Source organism: Camarhynchus parvulus, chromosome Z, assembly GCF_901933205.1.
Source record: "Camarhynchus parvulus chromosome Z, STF_HiC, whole genome shotgun sequence".
Taxonomy (NCBI): Eukaryota; Metazoa; Chordata; class Aves; order Passeriformes; family Thraupidae; genus Camarhynchus; species Camarhynchus parvulus.
In genome coordinates this window covers 24864494-24878444 of record NC_044601.1, presented here as the reverse complement: position 1 = coordinate 24878444, position 13951 = coordinate 24864494, and the positions used below count along the sequence as shown (strand labels likewise).

The window sequence follows — 13951 nt, the reverse complement described above, 5'->3', positions numbered from 1 at the left end:
GCATTTTGTATTTTCAAAAGATTTGAAAAAATTGCTTCTCTGTCTGATTTACCTTACTTGAGCTTTTCTTACCAAAACACAACATATCTGCTTCTTTTGTTACTACATTGCATCTTTTGGCAAAACCATGATGTTCCATTATTTTAACTACTGAATGGCCCAGAGAAATCAATGTGTCCTACAGTTCTCTCACGTCAAAACAAACCTTATAATGCCCATTCCTACTAAAATAAAAAGGAAGTAAAACACTCTGTAATGTGACTTTATAATGTGTTGGTTCTCATAATACTTATCATTAAAAGATGATGAAAAAGATATAACTCAATCATGTGCAGTATCTAAGTCATGGAAGTTTAAATGGCCAAGCTCTGCGATAACTGTGAAATAGCACCTCAGGGAACCTGAGGATGATGGGGTACACAGCTACCTTAGAACACCCAAGCTACTTAGTAATTATCCAAATTCAGGGTCAATGATGTCTGAATTTATTCAAGTGCTAAGTTTTTCATTCAGTGCTGTTTTATGCACTGCAGAGGAGAGTACAAGTAGGAATTGGTGATGCAATGCAAGTCCTCTCTGGGGGCCCAATGGTCCACTCTGCAACTCTGCCCAGTTATACCAGGCAGTGGGGGATCAGAAACATATTGCAGAGTAAGACTGCAACTCACACTAATTGGCTGCCCAGATTTCTAGTCACATCACTGTCCTAACAGGAAATCTAAGCTTGCTTTTAGAACTTTTTAGGAAATCCTAAAAACAGGAGAATGAATAATAGTTTTTGTCAACTTCCACAATTTTTCAACCACCACATTTTCATCCATGATACTTTTTGGTGTTATAATCAAGCTATAATAGCATTCAAAAAGGTTTGGTAGTTTAATACTTTCAGAATACTGTCAGCTTTCAAAGGAGAATATATGGGAAAAATGGTATAATATCGAAAGAAAAGCCTAAGACATGGGATACCAATGTTTTATGCTGCTGTGTATTCCTGTTTGATAAAACACAAAATAAGGGAAGTAATTCCCCACACAGCATAGGTGTTTTTGAGATTTAATGCCTTAAGGTTATGAAGAAACTCAGAACAGCATCTAGTTAGGAACTAAAATATATATGCAGGTAAAATAAACACCTGTGGGAGCAATTAAGGTGCTTAAAGGTAGAGCTAGTGCCATTTTAGACACCCTTGGGTGGGCACCCCAGTCACCTGGATGGTGATGGCAGAAATGACAGAGAACCCAAGACAGACACATACTCTTCTGGGACAGTAGCTGGACAGCAGACATGTTGCTCTACATTACTGAAAATGGCACAGGTCTGTGCTTGGACAATAAATCTCACTGTAAAACTGGTTTAGCAAGTATGAAGTCACTCTGTGAAGAAAGTAAATTGAAAGTGACTTTTTATAAACAAAATAAAATACTTAAAGAGGCTTTACATACACAAATATTCCTGAGTCTTTCTTTGTATCAGATTTGCAAACACACAATTTGCAAAACAAAAGATGTGGATTGATGACAGCAGGTTTTCCACACCAGTATCATTACTCATTTGTTATAGTTAAGAGCTGTGTTTTTAATCATAGCTGGTGCTGGTGTGTTCTTTCAATACTAATAGCTAATGGATCTCTTTGGTCCTATATACCAATTTTTCCCACTATTTTTTTCTTTCCTATTCCACCTTCTAAAGCCTGGCACAAAGTAAAGCTAAGTGTTGTAAAAAACTTAAATTCCATTGTAATTTAGAACAGGTCCAACATTAGTTCTGCTGAAATATAGAAAATTAGGAGGAGGGGAAACAGAACTTAGATCACTTTTCTTTTTGTCTCCTTTACTTTGGAAAATAACCCCACCAAACCCCACAGTAGTCTGGTCCACTTATTTTTCTAACCTGTTGGTGTGGATACAGATGACAAAAAGCTGAAAGACTCTTACACATGTGTGTTACATGCATCAGAAATTAATCTTTTTCCTGACCTTGCCATTGCCATGACACTTTATCTCTGCAAATCCTTTGAGAATAGGCAGTTTTGACAGCAACAACAATTTTTGGAAAGGCTTTTTTGGGGAGTTAAGAAAAACTTTTCCGAATACCTAACCAGCACTTATTCAGATTTCAAATTCCAGACAAGAGATGGCAAGGAAAATCTGACAGTACGTTTCACCCAGGTTTAGCAAAAAAAATTATTTGAAAGTTGTATCCTCAGTAATAGTATCCACGATGGGAACATTTACAAGTTTTTTAATATATGTGAAATTCTGATTCTCTTACAATTACAGTGTCAAAAAATAAGGAAAATATGTAATAATTACGACAGATGCATTCCAACCCTTGATGGTATCATATCAAATCTCTCTGGAAACATAACATTTGTCTTTCTTCTTTGAGTGACATTGCTTCCAAAATACACAGTGGTGATTGTTTCCCTTTTTATTGAGGAAAAGCTCAGCAAATTGATGAAATTGCTTTTTGTCTCATATCCTTCTAGGAACCAGTTCTTTTAAATCCTGTTTCCTTTTCAATTAATTAATGTGACACCATCAGAACTAAAAAGCATACGTGCAAGAGAACTAACACTTAATCAAAAGCTAGGGATGCTATTATGTCATTTTCACACATGAATTCTGTAATGTTAGAAGACAAAGTGAAGGTGAGTTAGACCTGACAAATGACTTGGATGCAGGGAGAGTCATTTTATCAATATTTGAGAGGCTGAAAAAGAAAGAAAAGTATCTTCTCTGTGTGTATATGTACACATATAGAATGAATGAAAGGAATAAGAATAGGAACAGGAGAATGTGTTCATGAGAAGCTTTAATTTGAGGCTAACATGTATGTTCATCACATGAGGGCACTCTGCTTCCAAGTGAGAAACAAAATAAGTTTATTTTACGAGCAAAATAATGAGCTCATTGCTCAAGTAGGCAATTAATTACCTTACTGAAGCCATTTTGGGATACCAAACACTTTGAAGATTATATATTCCCTCACAGTCCACATTGAGTGTACTTCTAAGTAAAATACATGGTTCTCTTTAATTACTCAGTTATGAAAAATACTTTAAAGGCAAGGGGATATTTTTGATAATGCGCATCTTAAACTTTTCATTAAACTACCAAATTTAAATTTTAACTTTTTGTGCACTCTGACATTTTTGTCTGGCATTTTCATTAATTTTGCAACATACATAGCTGAAATGTTAACTGATCAATACTTTGTCTCTCTCCTGTAGCACTAGAGCAAAGCTCCCTACGGACCACAGAGCACTACAGAAATTAAATGTGTATCAAATGTTAATGTTAAACACAGCAGTACTTACTGTATAATGACTGAAATGGTTAAAAGAATTTCAAATGGGCAGATGGTAGCACAAATTATTTACAATCCCATTTCAAGATTAAAGTTTTTCCCATAAAATAATTCACAGGCTCACACTGAAGTGTCCTTTTACTGATAGCCCCATTGTCCAATTATTTTTCTGCTCATTACAGTATTGCTAGAGAATTAGAGAATTGCTAGTATCGGAAAAAAAGAATACACACCTTTATGCCCTCATGTTGCACCCACTGACATCTATAACAACAGAAATGTCTGGTTAGGAAGCTGGTGGAAATTAGGCCAGACTTAGCGGACACTTCAGTGCCCACAGTGGATTAATCTGAAGAAAAAAGATCCACTTTTGCATACTTTACTAAAGTTCTTCCTCCTGAAACGTACCATATTAATTACCAAATAGTAATAAAAAAATTAACTGCTAAATACTGCAAAGGTCTGTTTTAAACAGAGAAAAAGATGTGATTTTATGTGAGCAAATGCTCTCTACATATTCTGTTTTTTCCCACGGTATTTAGGTTTTAAGAAGCATAAATGTAAGTACATAACACACTCTTTATCAGCCTAGACATGTGACATAATAAAGCTGTTCTGGAACTCAAATATTAACTTAATGTTGTTGCTATGTACCTCCTTTATTTTTCATGAAATAAATACAAAAAATCAGGAGAGAATATAGAATTTTCTAATTGCTCTAAGATAAAGCCAGATCAACCTATGGTTCATGAGCTATTAATTAATATCTTTAAGTACCTGAAAAATAATAGCTATTAATACATCACAGTTATATATATACACACATTTATAGACATATATATATATACACATATACACACACATATGTATAAAATTTTTCTTCTGCTGTGAAGTACCAAAGCATAAAAAAAGGAAATGGAGTGAAAACTCTCAGTTATTCAAAAAAATCCCCAGTGAAGGTGATGAGCTTACGAAGTTTAGTGGAAACAGATAAAATAATGTTTAGTTGAGGAAATACATAATCTAGAACATTGAAAACGTAACTTGAAGCTTCTGTATGTCTATGAACAGCACAGGCAACACTGGTCACTGACCTGATGCCTTTGAACAGATTTTGGAAAGAATCATCCTAAATCTTCAATACAACATTTCTGTACCTAAAATGTCCCAAATAATGTAAAAGTTTGAGACAGATAAGCTCAGGAATATAAATAATCAGCAAGCCCTTTCAAAGAACATTGTTAGCCTTGTGACTAACAGTGTGACTCTCCAAGGAAAATGACTTTAAAAAGAAGTCATTTTCCTTGCAGTGAAGAGTGCAGAAGGCATATGAAGGTAACTGTAACTTGTTATAGTTAACTTATTAATCAAAGTTCTCTGTAGGTTTCCAAGAGAAGTTGTCCTTTCCTGATCAATCTTAGAATTTATATTTTTGGAAACTGAGCTATTCTGACAAAATTTTTTCACATATGGTCCCCCATATTCCCATCAGAAAGAAAAGTCACACAGCAAAAGAGTATCCATAATTGTAATACCAAGAACATGGGGCACTGGGAGATACACAAAATCAACTCTTACATATGCAACCTACGTGAAATTACTGTAACTCTGTAACAGGATGCACACATCACAGAATATTTAAATCCAACAGAATAGAAGAAGTGGTTAGTTTAAAGCTTTACTTCTCATATGTTGCTTCTTAGTCTGGCTAAAGAGCTGAATAACCCCAGAACAGCCTGTTTCTCATCTCCTTTCTGGAACTGACATTTCAATGTGAGATTTTCTAGCCTCTAGAAGACAACTTCACAAGGAGATATAATTTGTATAATGGTGAAGAGAAAATGAAACATATATGTACATTTATTTTATACACTGTATTAAATTCAAATATAACCCTAGTGCAAGTATAATTCATCATAACACAAGCAAGTGGATCACTCTTGAGATTTCAACAGCCTATGAAAGTCTAGGAACCATCTAAATCCAAAGCTTATAATCATGATAAAAATTCACATATATTTGACTTGGCCAGCAAAGACTTCTTTTGCCTGACAGAGGAATGATTTGATCCTTGGAGAGGATAATATCAGGTCAAGAAGCACAGGATGCATTTTGGATGCAGAAGTGGAATGCATCTGTACAATCACAGCACTGATATAATCATAAAAATTTACCGCAACACATGCATAAGCAAAAAAATACTGTAAGAAAACCAAGAAAATCAGATTTTTTTATATATATGTCTCCCTATATAAATAGGTATGAAAAATATGAACATATCTATAAAATATAAGAAGGAAAATGTTTCTATTGCAATATGCTGTAACTATAATAATAACACATACTGATTATTGGCCTCACTATTTAAATTCTGTTTTACATGCTACTACTACTACTACTTGCTATGACACTGATTTTTTTCTATGACCAGAAACAATTACCTTTTAACAGCAACACTACTACTTCCACAGCCACAGCAGTGTGCCATGAGAAAAAAAATAATTTGCCCAAAGAACAGGATGTCTTTCCATTTCCCTTCTTCCACTGGCAACAGTGTCCCATATCCATATTAAAATCTGACTTAGAGTGATGAATACTTACTAACTGAAGCAGTAATAGCAACATGAAACATTTGAGTTTTATGTTGAAACGTGCATTTTCCCATGAACTGTTAACTGAAATGATAGATCACCTTTCTATAGCAAACAGTAGCAAGCATATTTTGTCTTTCCACACAGTGCCATTACTACAGCCATTGGCAAAAGTACAACCCCTGGCTCTTTGAATAGAACATGTATCTCCTGTACTCCCAATGAACATGGCAACCAAGGGCTTAACAAGCAACACAGTAAAAACGGAGCCTGCCAGGAGAGACTTTCTGCAAAACAGCATGATTTAGTGACAGACCCAACTACCCCATTTTACTGCACAGCCAGCTACCAAAGCCTGGTTTGATTTCTTCAAATTTGAGGCACCCAACCTTCAGGCACCCAAGCAAAAAGTACTGTCACCAGATGATGTCTATAATTATTCAAAGTTATACCAAAACCCTTCCCTGTTCATAATCATAGTGGAGCGGCTACTAATCTCAGTCTCTCTCAGCCAATTAAAAAAACTTTGAAATTATAGAAAGTATGTCCATGCATACATTTCTATTCTGTAATGAAAAAATAATGGTTTTATTTGTAGCTCTTATGATTTTAAAAATAAAGAGGTATTTATCTGGGTAACACAATACAATCTACAACTGTGCTTGGAATTCTTAAAGTCTAACAGAAAAATAAGTCTAATACAAATGAAGATAATGTTCCCAAAGAAACAGCAATTTTGTTTAAATTGCTAAAAACAAATTCACTTAAAACCATTCACTAAAAATTTTGACCAGATCTTGCTGCCTAAAAGTTACTAATTTGTTTGCATTTATGGTTTTAAAGTTGGGTTTGTTTTATTTTGGTGGATTTTTGTTTCTAGGAACACTACCTTTGAATAATTAGTAATCAAAATACTTTGAGAGTCATTATTCAATATGCAAATAAAATTTAATGGATATCATTTGTGAGAAGCTTAAAATATATTATCCATAGCTCACTGACTCTATTTTGATTTGCATCACCTGCTTGCAACTTATAAAATCAATTACTTTTTAATATAAATATACAATTATAAATTTTAAAAATCACTCTATCTTGTTTGTGTGGCATTTTAAACTTAATTAACTTTTTAAAAAAGCTGAATAAACATGACTGATGATATAATCATAATGCAAACTTCTAAATAAATTAAAAAGAAACCACCAATCTACACAGTATTGTCTCTCAGTCCAGAGCACAAACACACTGGGATGATTAAAAATAGTATAAAGAAGATCATACCAAAAAAGCAGCTAGACTTCTTGGTGGAGAATCCCAGTCAAAACAACTGCTAATATAGCAGACAGCAGTAACGAGCGCCATGATACAATGCTTCATCCTGATGAAGTTCCTCAACAGTAGCTGTTAAAAAGATGAAAGATTGAAAATATTTCAAACCCCCAAAAAGTTTCAGGAGAGGTTCAAGCTAACAATACTGTCATTCTTAATTTGGCTGAAAGGCTGAGAAAATATTAATCTCTCTATCTCATAAACTGAGCAAGTTATTTTAAAATCTGAGACCTGGAAGAGAGAGAATTTGCTAATTGTATTAATTGGTATTTTTGAATTTAATTCTAGATGGTACAAAAATTGTTCATCATTCCAAAGCCACTTGCAAAATTTCACATATTATTTTATTAATTAGATTTCAGTTTCATTAAGCCTTTAACAAATGTTGGCCATTTTTAATAAAAAGATGCTTCAGGACACTAACCTTAAACCATGCAACACTACTGCTCTAATATAATTAAGATATCTGCACCATTTAACATTTTTAACAAATTTATCACTGTGATTTATTTTGAAAGCATTGTTTTAAGTATTTACCAAAGTAATCTACATACTTTCAAATTACATATATGTAAGACATAACAACTCTAGGTCTTCATTCAGGAAAATGTACTTAAATCCTCGAAAATGGCAACACTCCTCACCACAAAAAGTGGACAAACCAGGGAATGATGTGTGTACTGAGACACACAGAAAATGGTCACTCCTGCCATCTGCAAAAGTCACAATGCCATTTTCATTTATGAAAATAGGAAGAAGAATGAATCTTGAGTAAAAGGCTTTGTTGCTTCTTTCCTGGAATAGTAGTGCAAAATTCAGCCTTAGTAACTGCATTACTCAAAATTGCAAATAAAGAAATATTTTGCCTCTTGAAATGTTTTGTTTCATGAACTACATCACAAACTGATATAAAATCCATCCAACAGATAATCTAAACCATGTTTAAGAATGCAAGCTTTCAGAAACAAAGAAAGCAGTTCTGAGACCTTTGACTTTTCACTGAAAACAACAAAAATCTTGCTCCCATAGTCCAACAAATTCTCTCAATTTAAGATACAACATTTGTGGAACGAGAAAAAATGAGGCCACAGTAGTTCAAGTGCATAAAAATATGTGTGTTTAAATAATTTTTTACCAAAGCATTAAAACTGTGTGTAGCAAAAATATTCAGAGGAAAAAAAGAAAGAGTCAAGACATTTCCTGCTCCTGGGATTCCAAAGAATTTCAGTCTGCTATCACCTTTGATTCAAACCTTAGTGTAGTAACTTCCTTGAAATTTGGCTAAAAGAATGATGACTCTTTACCTTGCAACAAATGGAGAACTTTTGGGTCAAAGTTAACAGCAAAAATTTATGCAAGACTTATTTTACATGCACCTGTGCAATAATCTGATATGTGTGAAACCTGATGGTTTCAACTGTGTTCTTATTCATGTATTTCATGGAAATTAGGCAGCAATTTATAGAGGAGACACATTAAACCCATGTATTCCATTTCTGACTTCTCAACCTATCATATTCTTTTGTAAACAGGTAATGAAAATGTTATTCTTTACTCTCAGCAGTAGGATACCAGATATTTGAATGCGTACACTTGATATTAAGGATTTTAGAAGGGATTAGTGTTTCCTTACTCTTTACCTGTTTAGACAGTCTGTCTTCCTCTTCAATGTACTTCTGTTCTTTGGGCATTAAGGTTCGTATGCTGGCTTTCACCTATGCATTAAAATGCGTGTCAGTATTTCAAGTTTACTTGCTCCTCACTAGTTACACAAGCTTCAGTTCACAAAATTTACCAAGTTTCAAAGTCATGGCTGCCAAGCTCAGGACATATAAGCATACACAGAGACAAGAGTTGCTGCTCTGTATACTAGCAGCAATACCAGCAGCAGCAGCAACAAAAAGAGTGGGTGTTCCAAGCAGTGGCAGAAGAGTATTCTGTAGTATACATCAAGGCTTAGAGAAAATGAGGAATGACAGAAATTCTCTACAAATCAGGAACAAAAGCTTTCATGAAACTGAACTCTTTAGCAGTACAAAAAAACCCAAAGTTAAGACTTACAGCATTAAAAATCACATCTATTTCAAGATAGATGACCCCCTTTGTTGGCCCTGTCAGCTGCTTGTTTTTCAAGACGTAGGCTTTCTGTTCACCATTTTGAATCTGCAGGAAAAGGACATGACAGCCGTCTGTCTTGCGGTCTCCGCTGAATACACCCCCCCGGTGACCCCTGACCCCCAGCTGCTGAAACTGACAGAGAACCCAAAACAACTGTGGCAAGTCTGACAAGTACCTGTTCATTACCAGGACCGAGTCTGTCAGGAAAAATTAACTATCATGGGATTCAACATGGCCGTGAATAGAGTATGTTAAAATTTTAGTGTTCTTATTACAGACCTTGGTTGAGAAATGACAGACTCAGAGCTGCAAATTTTATTTTTTTTTCTCTTTCCCTCCTTCAGCAGGAAAAATTCAGAGCAGTATGTCAGGTGAATGAAGCTTACAGACAGCAATGGTATAGCAACTTTGCCTAGAAAGTCAGCACTTCGATCGCGGTCTTCGTCGTAAACTGTCACTTCAAGCACTGAGTGGATGTCCTTTATATTGCTACAAAGAGAGAAGTACACACGGAAGAAAGAAGTCACTTACACCAGTGAGTACCAAGGACAAAACTGTAAAAGGTTAACACAGATATCCATCTATTTTTCCAAGCCATGGAGGAGAACTGAGATTAAGTGAATGAGACATCTCTGCATATAACCAAAATGCTTTCTAAGGGCTGCAGTGATTACTCTGTCTCTCTCTCTCTGCAAGGCTTTTTATGACCAAAATGCTTTCTAGGGACCAAAATGCTTTCTAGGGACCAAAATGCTTTCTAATCACTCTTGCTCTCCGAAAGGCTTTTCCAGCACAAGTTTTCTGAAGGATGTTGCTTTAAATTTCCTGCCTGGGGTTTGCACTGCATGACCTGCAAGCAGCAGCACTGGGGGATTTACAGCCACCAGCAGAAGGACAGCGAGCTTTTAAAAGCTACGCTAAAACACCGCTACCCTTGTGGCAGTTCTTACTGCAAACACAGTGAAACCTGTAGGTTTGTAAATGGAAATAATTACAATCTACAAGAATTTATCCTTGCACTAAGAACAGGTTCTTTGTTTCTGAAATTCTCGTTTAATTACAAATATACAACAAATCACAGCAAATAAAGAACAAATAATATGGAACAATGCATCTCTCAGGTACAACTGAGGAAAAAAGACTGCAAGCTATTAAACACTCCATTGCCATGCACAGGATATGTCACTCTACATGTAAACTTTTGGGTGAAAAATTCATATTCCTTATTTGAATAAAAAAAATTATTTGAGAGAACTCATATTTGATTGAATGGCTGATCCAGGAAATACAAATTCAAGCAAAGTAGTTCAACTTCAGTAAAATATACTCCTCCAGATGAGGGATTGCTAGCCCAAAAATTAATTAAGAAATCTGAATATAAATGCAAATGTACATAGAAGAAAGGCCTTGAAAGCCTTTAGAGGTTTTCTATTCGATTTCTGATTAGTCTTTTGTCCTCTACAAATCTAGGCAATTCCTTGTGCACAGAACATTGGCAAGAAGTAGACGATGATTAGTTATTGGCTCTATTGGTAAATAATTAGAAATATATTAATGAAAAATTTAGCATGGTTTTGCAGATACAGAAATGAGAACTACTATAAAAAGCTGTTGAAAAGTACAACTACTGTGAGATTTGTTTCTTTTGCTCTGAATTAATTTCTGAGAGCTCATTGCAGGTCACAAAACCAATGCTAAATGTATGAATGATAAATCTAGAGGGGAAAACAAAAACTAAAATCAGACTGAGTTTTGACATTAAGGGCAAAATATAGCATTTTAATGTACGATAAAGTGAAGTAAGTGTACATAAAACTAAATCTACTGCTTTTGCAGAGGATTGTTGCTGATTTCAGCAGCAGTGATCAGTTTTTTCTACTCATTGGTGTCACATTACAGTCAGGTGGAGAGAAGGGAGAAGAAAAAAAAGGCAATTGAGCAAGGCAAACAACAAGGACATTTTATCTGTGGAAGACCTTTTTTCTATTTTGTCAAAGCCTTTAACTGTCTTCAAAATAACAAAAGGATAGAAGAACCAATCACATCACTCCTCAACCAATTGTTTTAGGCTGCATTTTTCACAACAGCTGACTTATACTAGTATGATACTAGATGGTATTGTGAGAAGGGCAGTTAGTAAATGGAGACAGGAAGAAAGTATTTAATCATAATTCAGAGAAATATTAATGCATGTGGAATTTCTAACTTTATGTACCTATCTAATGTTTTTTACAGTTAACAAGCATATTTTAATAAAGGTCATATTCACAGTATCTTTTTTTTCCCCACTCAAAACTTCAGGAGCAAATCCATCACACTGGATTTGACCCATGAAACTCTTGCTGAACCTAACAGGAGTCTGGTGTGCATACCATTACTCATACATGCTTTCCAAGAAACAGTCCTGGCATTTTTATGTTTAAAATTATACCACTTTTGTATCTTTTTTCATGTTTTTAATCCTCAAAATGTATTTGAATGTTTTGTTAAGAAATATCAGTATGTCATCACTATTCTCCTTTAGAACTACCAGTAAGTATTTTTGTTCCTTCCCTCTCCAACACCCTCACCTCCAAAAAACTACCCCAAACCCATTGTCCATCCATTCCCCCCACCTAAATCCAAACACCTACAATGTGAAGATTTTGTTCCATTCTGGATTGAGGTTCCTGTAGACAGTATGTGTCAGCAGTCTGTCATTGTTCAATTCAACTACACAAAATGGGTCACTTTTACCTGTAAGAGAAAATTTAGAACTAAATTTATGAACTAAGAAAACACATGATGAGCAAGCTTTAAATAAAACAAGTTTAGGGGGTTGTTTCTTATTTTCTGAACTTCACTGTAATGGTCTGCACTATATTCAGGATATTCATAACACACTATTAATCTCCATAATCTATTAACATTCTTTGCTAAAAGAACAATTCTTTTGCTTAAAAAAAAGTGGGGTGAGGAGACAACGAAATCACCATACAGACTCTTCTGATGAAACACAGCATGTTCCTAGAAGTTGCCAAGCACCCTTGTGAGACAGCTAAGAGAACTTTACTTCAATGGTACCAATGACCCATTCACTTTAAAGAGAATATAATGAAAATATTTTGATATGAAGGAAATGTGTTATTCTGTATTTGTAACAACACAGCACCTATGAAAATTATTCAAAGACTATTATGCTGTATTATGTGTCACACTGTACAAATCCTCTCCCCAAAATTAAAGAATCTTGATGAGAGCCTCATATAAAAGCCTAACACAAGACAAAGTGGGCAAGTACAATTAAAGAATGAGATGGTATGGGCTGGAATGATCGGCTGTAGTCTCAGCACAGCAGAAATACAAACATATTATTTTATTATACATTAAAGCACAAAAAAGTAGTTTTGGATATATTTATGAAGAGGTCCCTCAGCATGAAAGCCACCAAATGAGAAAGTATGAAGTTGCTGCTTTGAAAATGCATTATGTTGATAACTGAAGCATGATAATGGAAATAGATATGAAGGTATGGGTTTTTTTTTTCCTTTAAAGAAAAGCAATGGGCAAAGCAAGTGTGTGCATATGTGTGTGTGTGTGTGTGTGTGTGTGTCTGCGTGTGTGTGTGTGTGTGTGTGTGTGTCCTTAAATATTAAATAGGCAGCTTACAGGAAAAGACTGCAGGCAAGCAGTGCTTAGATACTAAGGAAAGTGCAAGAAAAATGATCAGAACTGCAAGTTTAGGAGTAGAACATGAAACTGACACTTACCCTTTTAAGGTTTTATTTTGGAAAGATGTTGTGGTTTAAGCCCACCAGGAAGTTAAACTGCTCCCCTTTTCCCCAGCCCCTCTTTCAGGTGAGTGAAACTAAAGGCAGAAATTACTGGTTGAGGTAACAACTTACTGGAAATGGCAATGAGATAAGAAAGCAAACAGTAACAGTGTATAAGAGGGTGATTACATGCAAAATGCTCCTGGAGTCTGACACAGTGCCTCCACACATGGTGTGCCACCCCACCATTCCCTACCCCATGTTTTTTCCCACAAGCCTAAGACAATGAAAGATAATGGCACACAAACTTTCCACACCTGCACTTTTTGTCCCCAAGACCAAGAAAACGAGAAAACCCAAAATGTTAGAAAAATCCTCCAGCTGGGATCAGCACCAACCCACCACTCCATTCGCTGCACACTCTCCCAGAAAGGGAGAAAATGGCTGCTGAACCTCTGCACTGCCCATTTTCATCCACCAGAATCCATGATCTCTTCATCTTGAAAGAGAGACTCCCTGACTCCCACATACCAGCGATGATTTGAGTGTATAGAGTAACAGCCTAGACAAGCCCACATTGCTCCAGGCTCTACCCTCACACATCCTTGGCCTAAACCAGCACAAAAAGACAAGAAGAAAAGTAGACACCTGAATCTGATACAGAAGAACAGCTTGGTTGTCTGAAATAAGAGTGCTCCAAAGTGGGATGGGAGAAAGAAAAAGGTGGGATTGGTATCTTCAGCATTTCAGGGCAATCCTGAAATTACCTAGAAGGAGGGGTGGAGAGGTAGACCTAAGGAACAGCTATGATGGGAAGGACACTAATGAAAACATGAGGGCCATGGTGGGGAG

The 13951-nt window shown here is 35.5% G+C and overlaps 1 protein-coding gene across 1 annotated transcript in view; it reads right to left on the bottom strand.

The window, feature by feature from the left end:
* MCTP1 (multiple C2 and transmembrane domain containing 1) overlaps positions 1-13951 on the bottom strand; it is a 208392-nt gene that overhangs the window by 86113 nt on the left and 108328 nt on the right. The window contains exons 11-15 of the mRNA XM_030968614.1: positions 11981-12083; positions 9734-9836; positions 9291-9392; positions 8870-8944; positions 7182-7301 (exon numbers count right to left, since the gene is read on the bottom strand). Of these exons, the coding sequence (XP_030824474.1) occupies positions 7182-7301; positions 8870-8944; positions 9291-9392; positions 9734-9836; positions 11981-12083 (503 nt within the window). The remainder of the gene's footprint in view (positions 1-7181; positions 7302-8869; positions 8945-9290; positions 9393-9733; positions 9837-11980; positions 12084-13951) is intronic.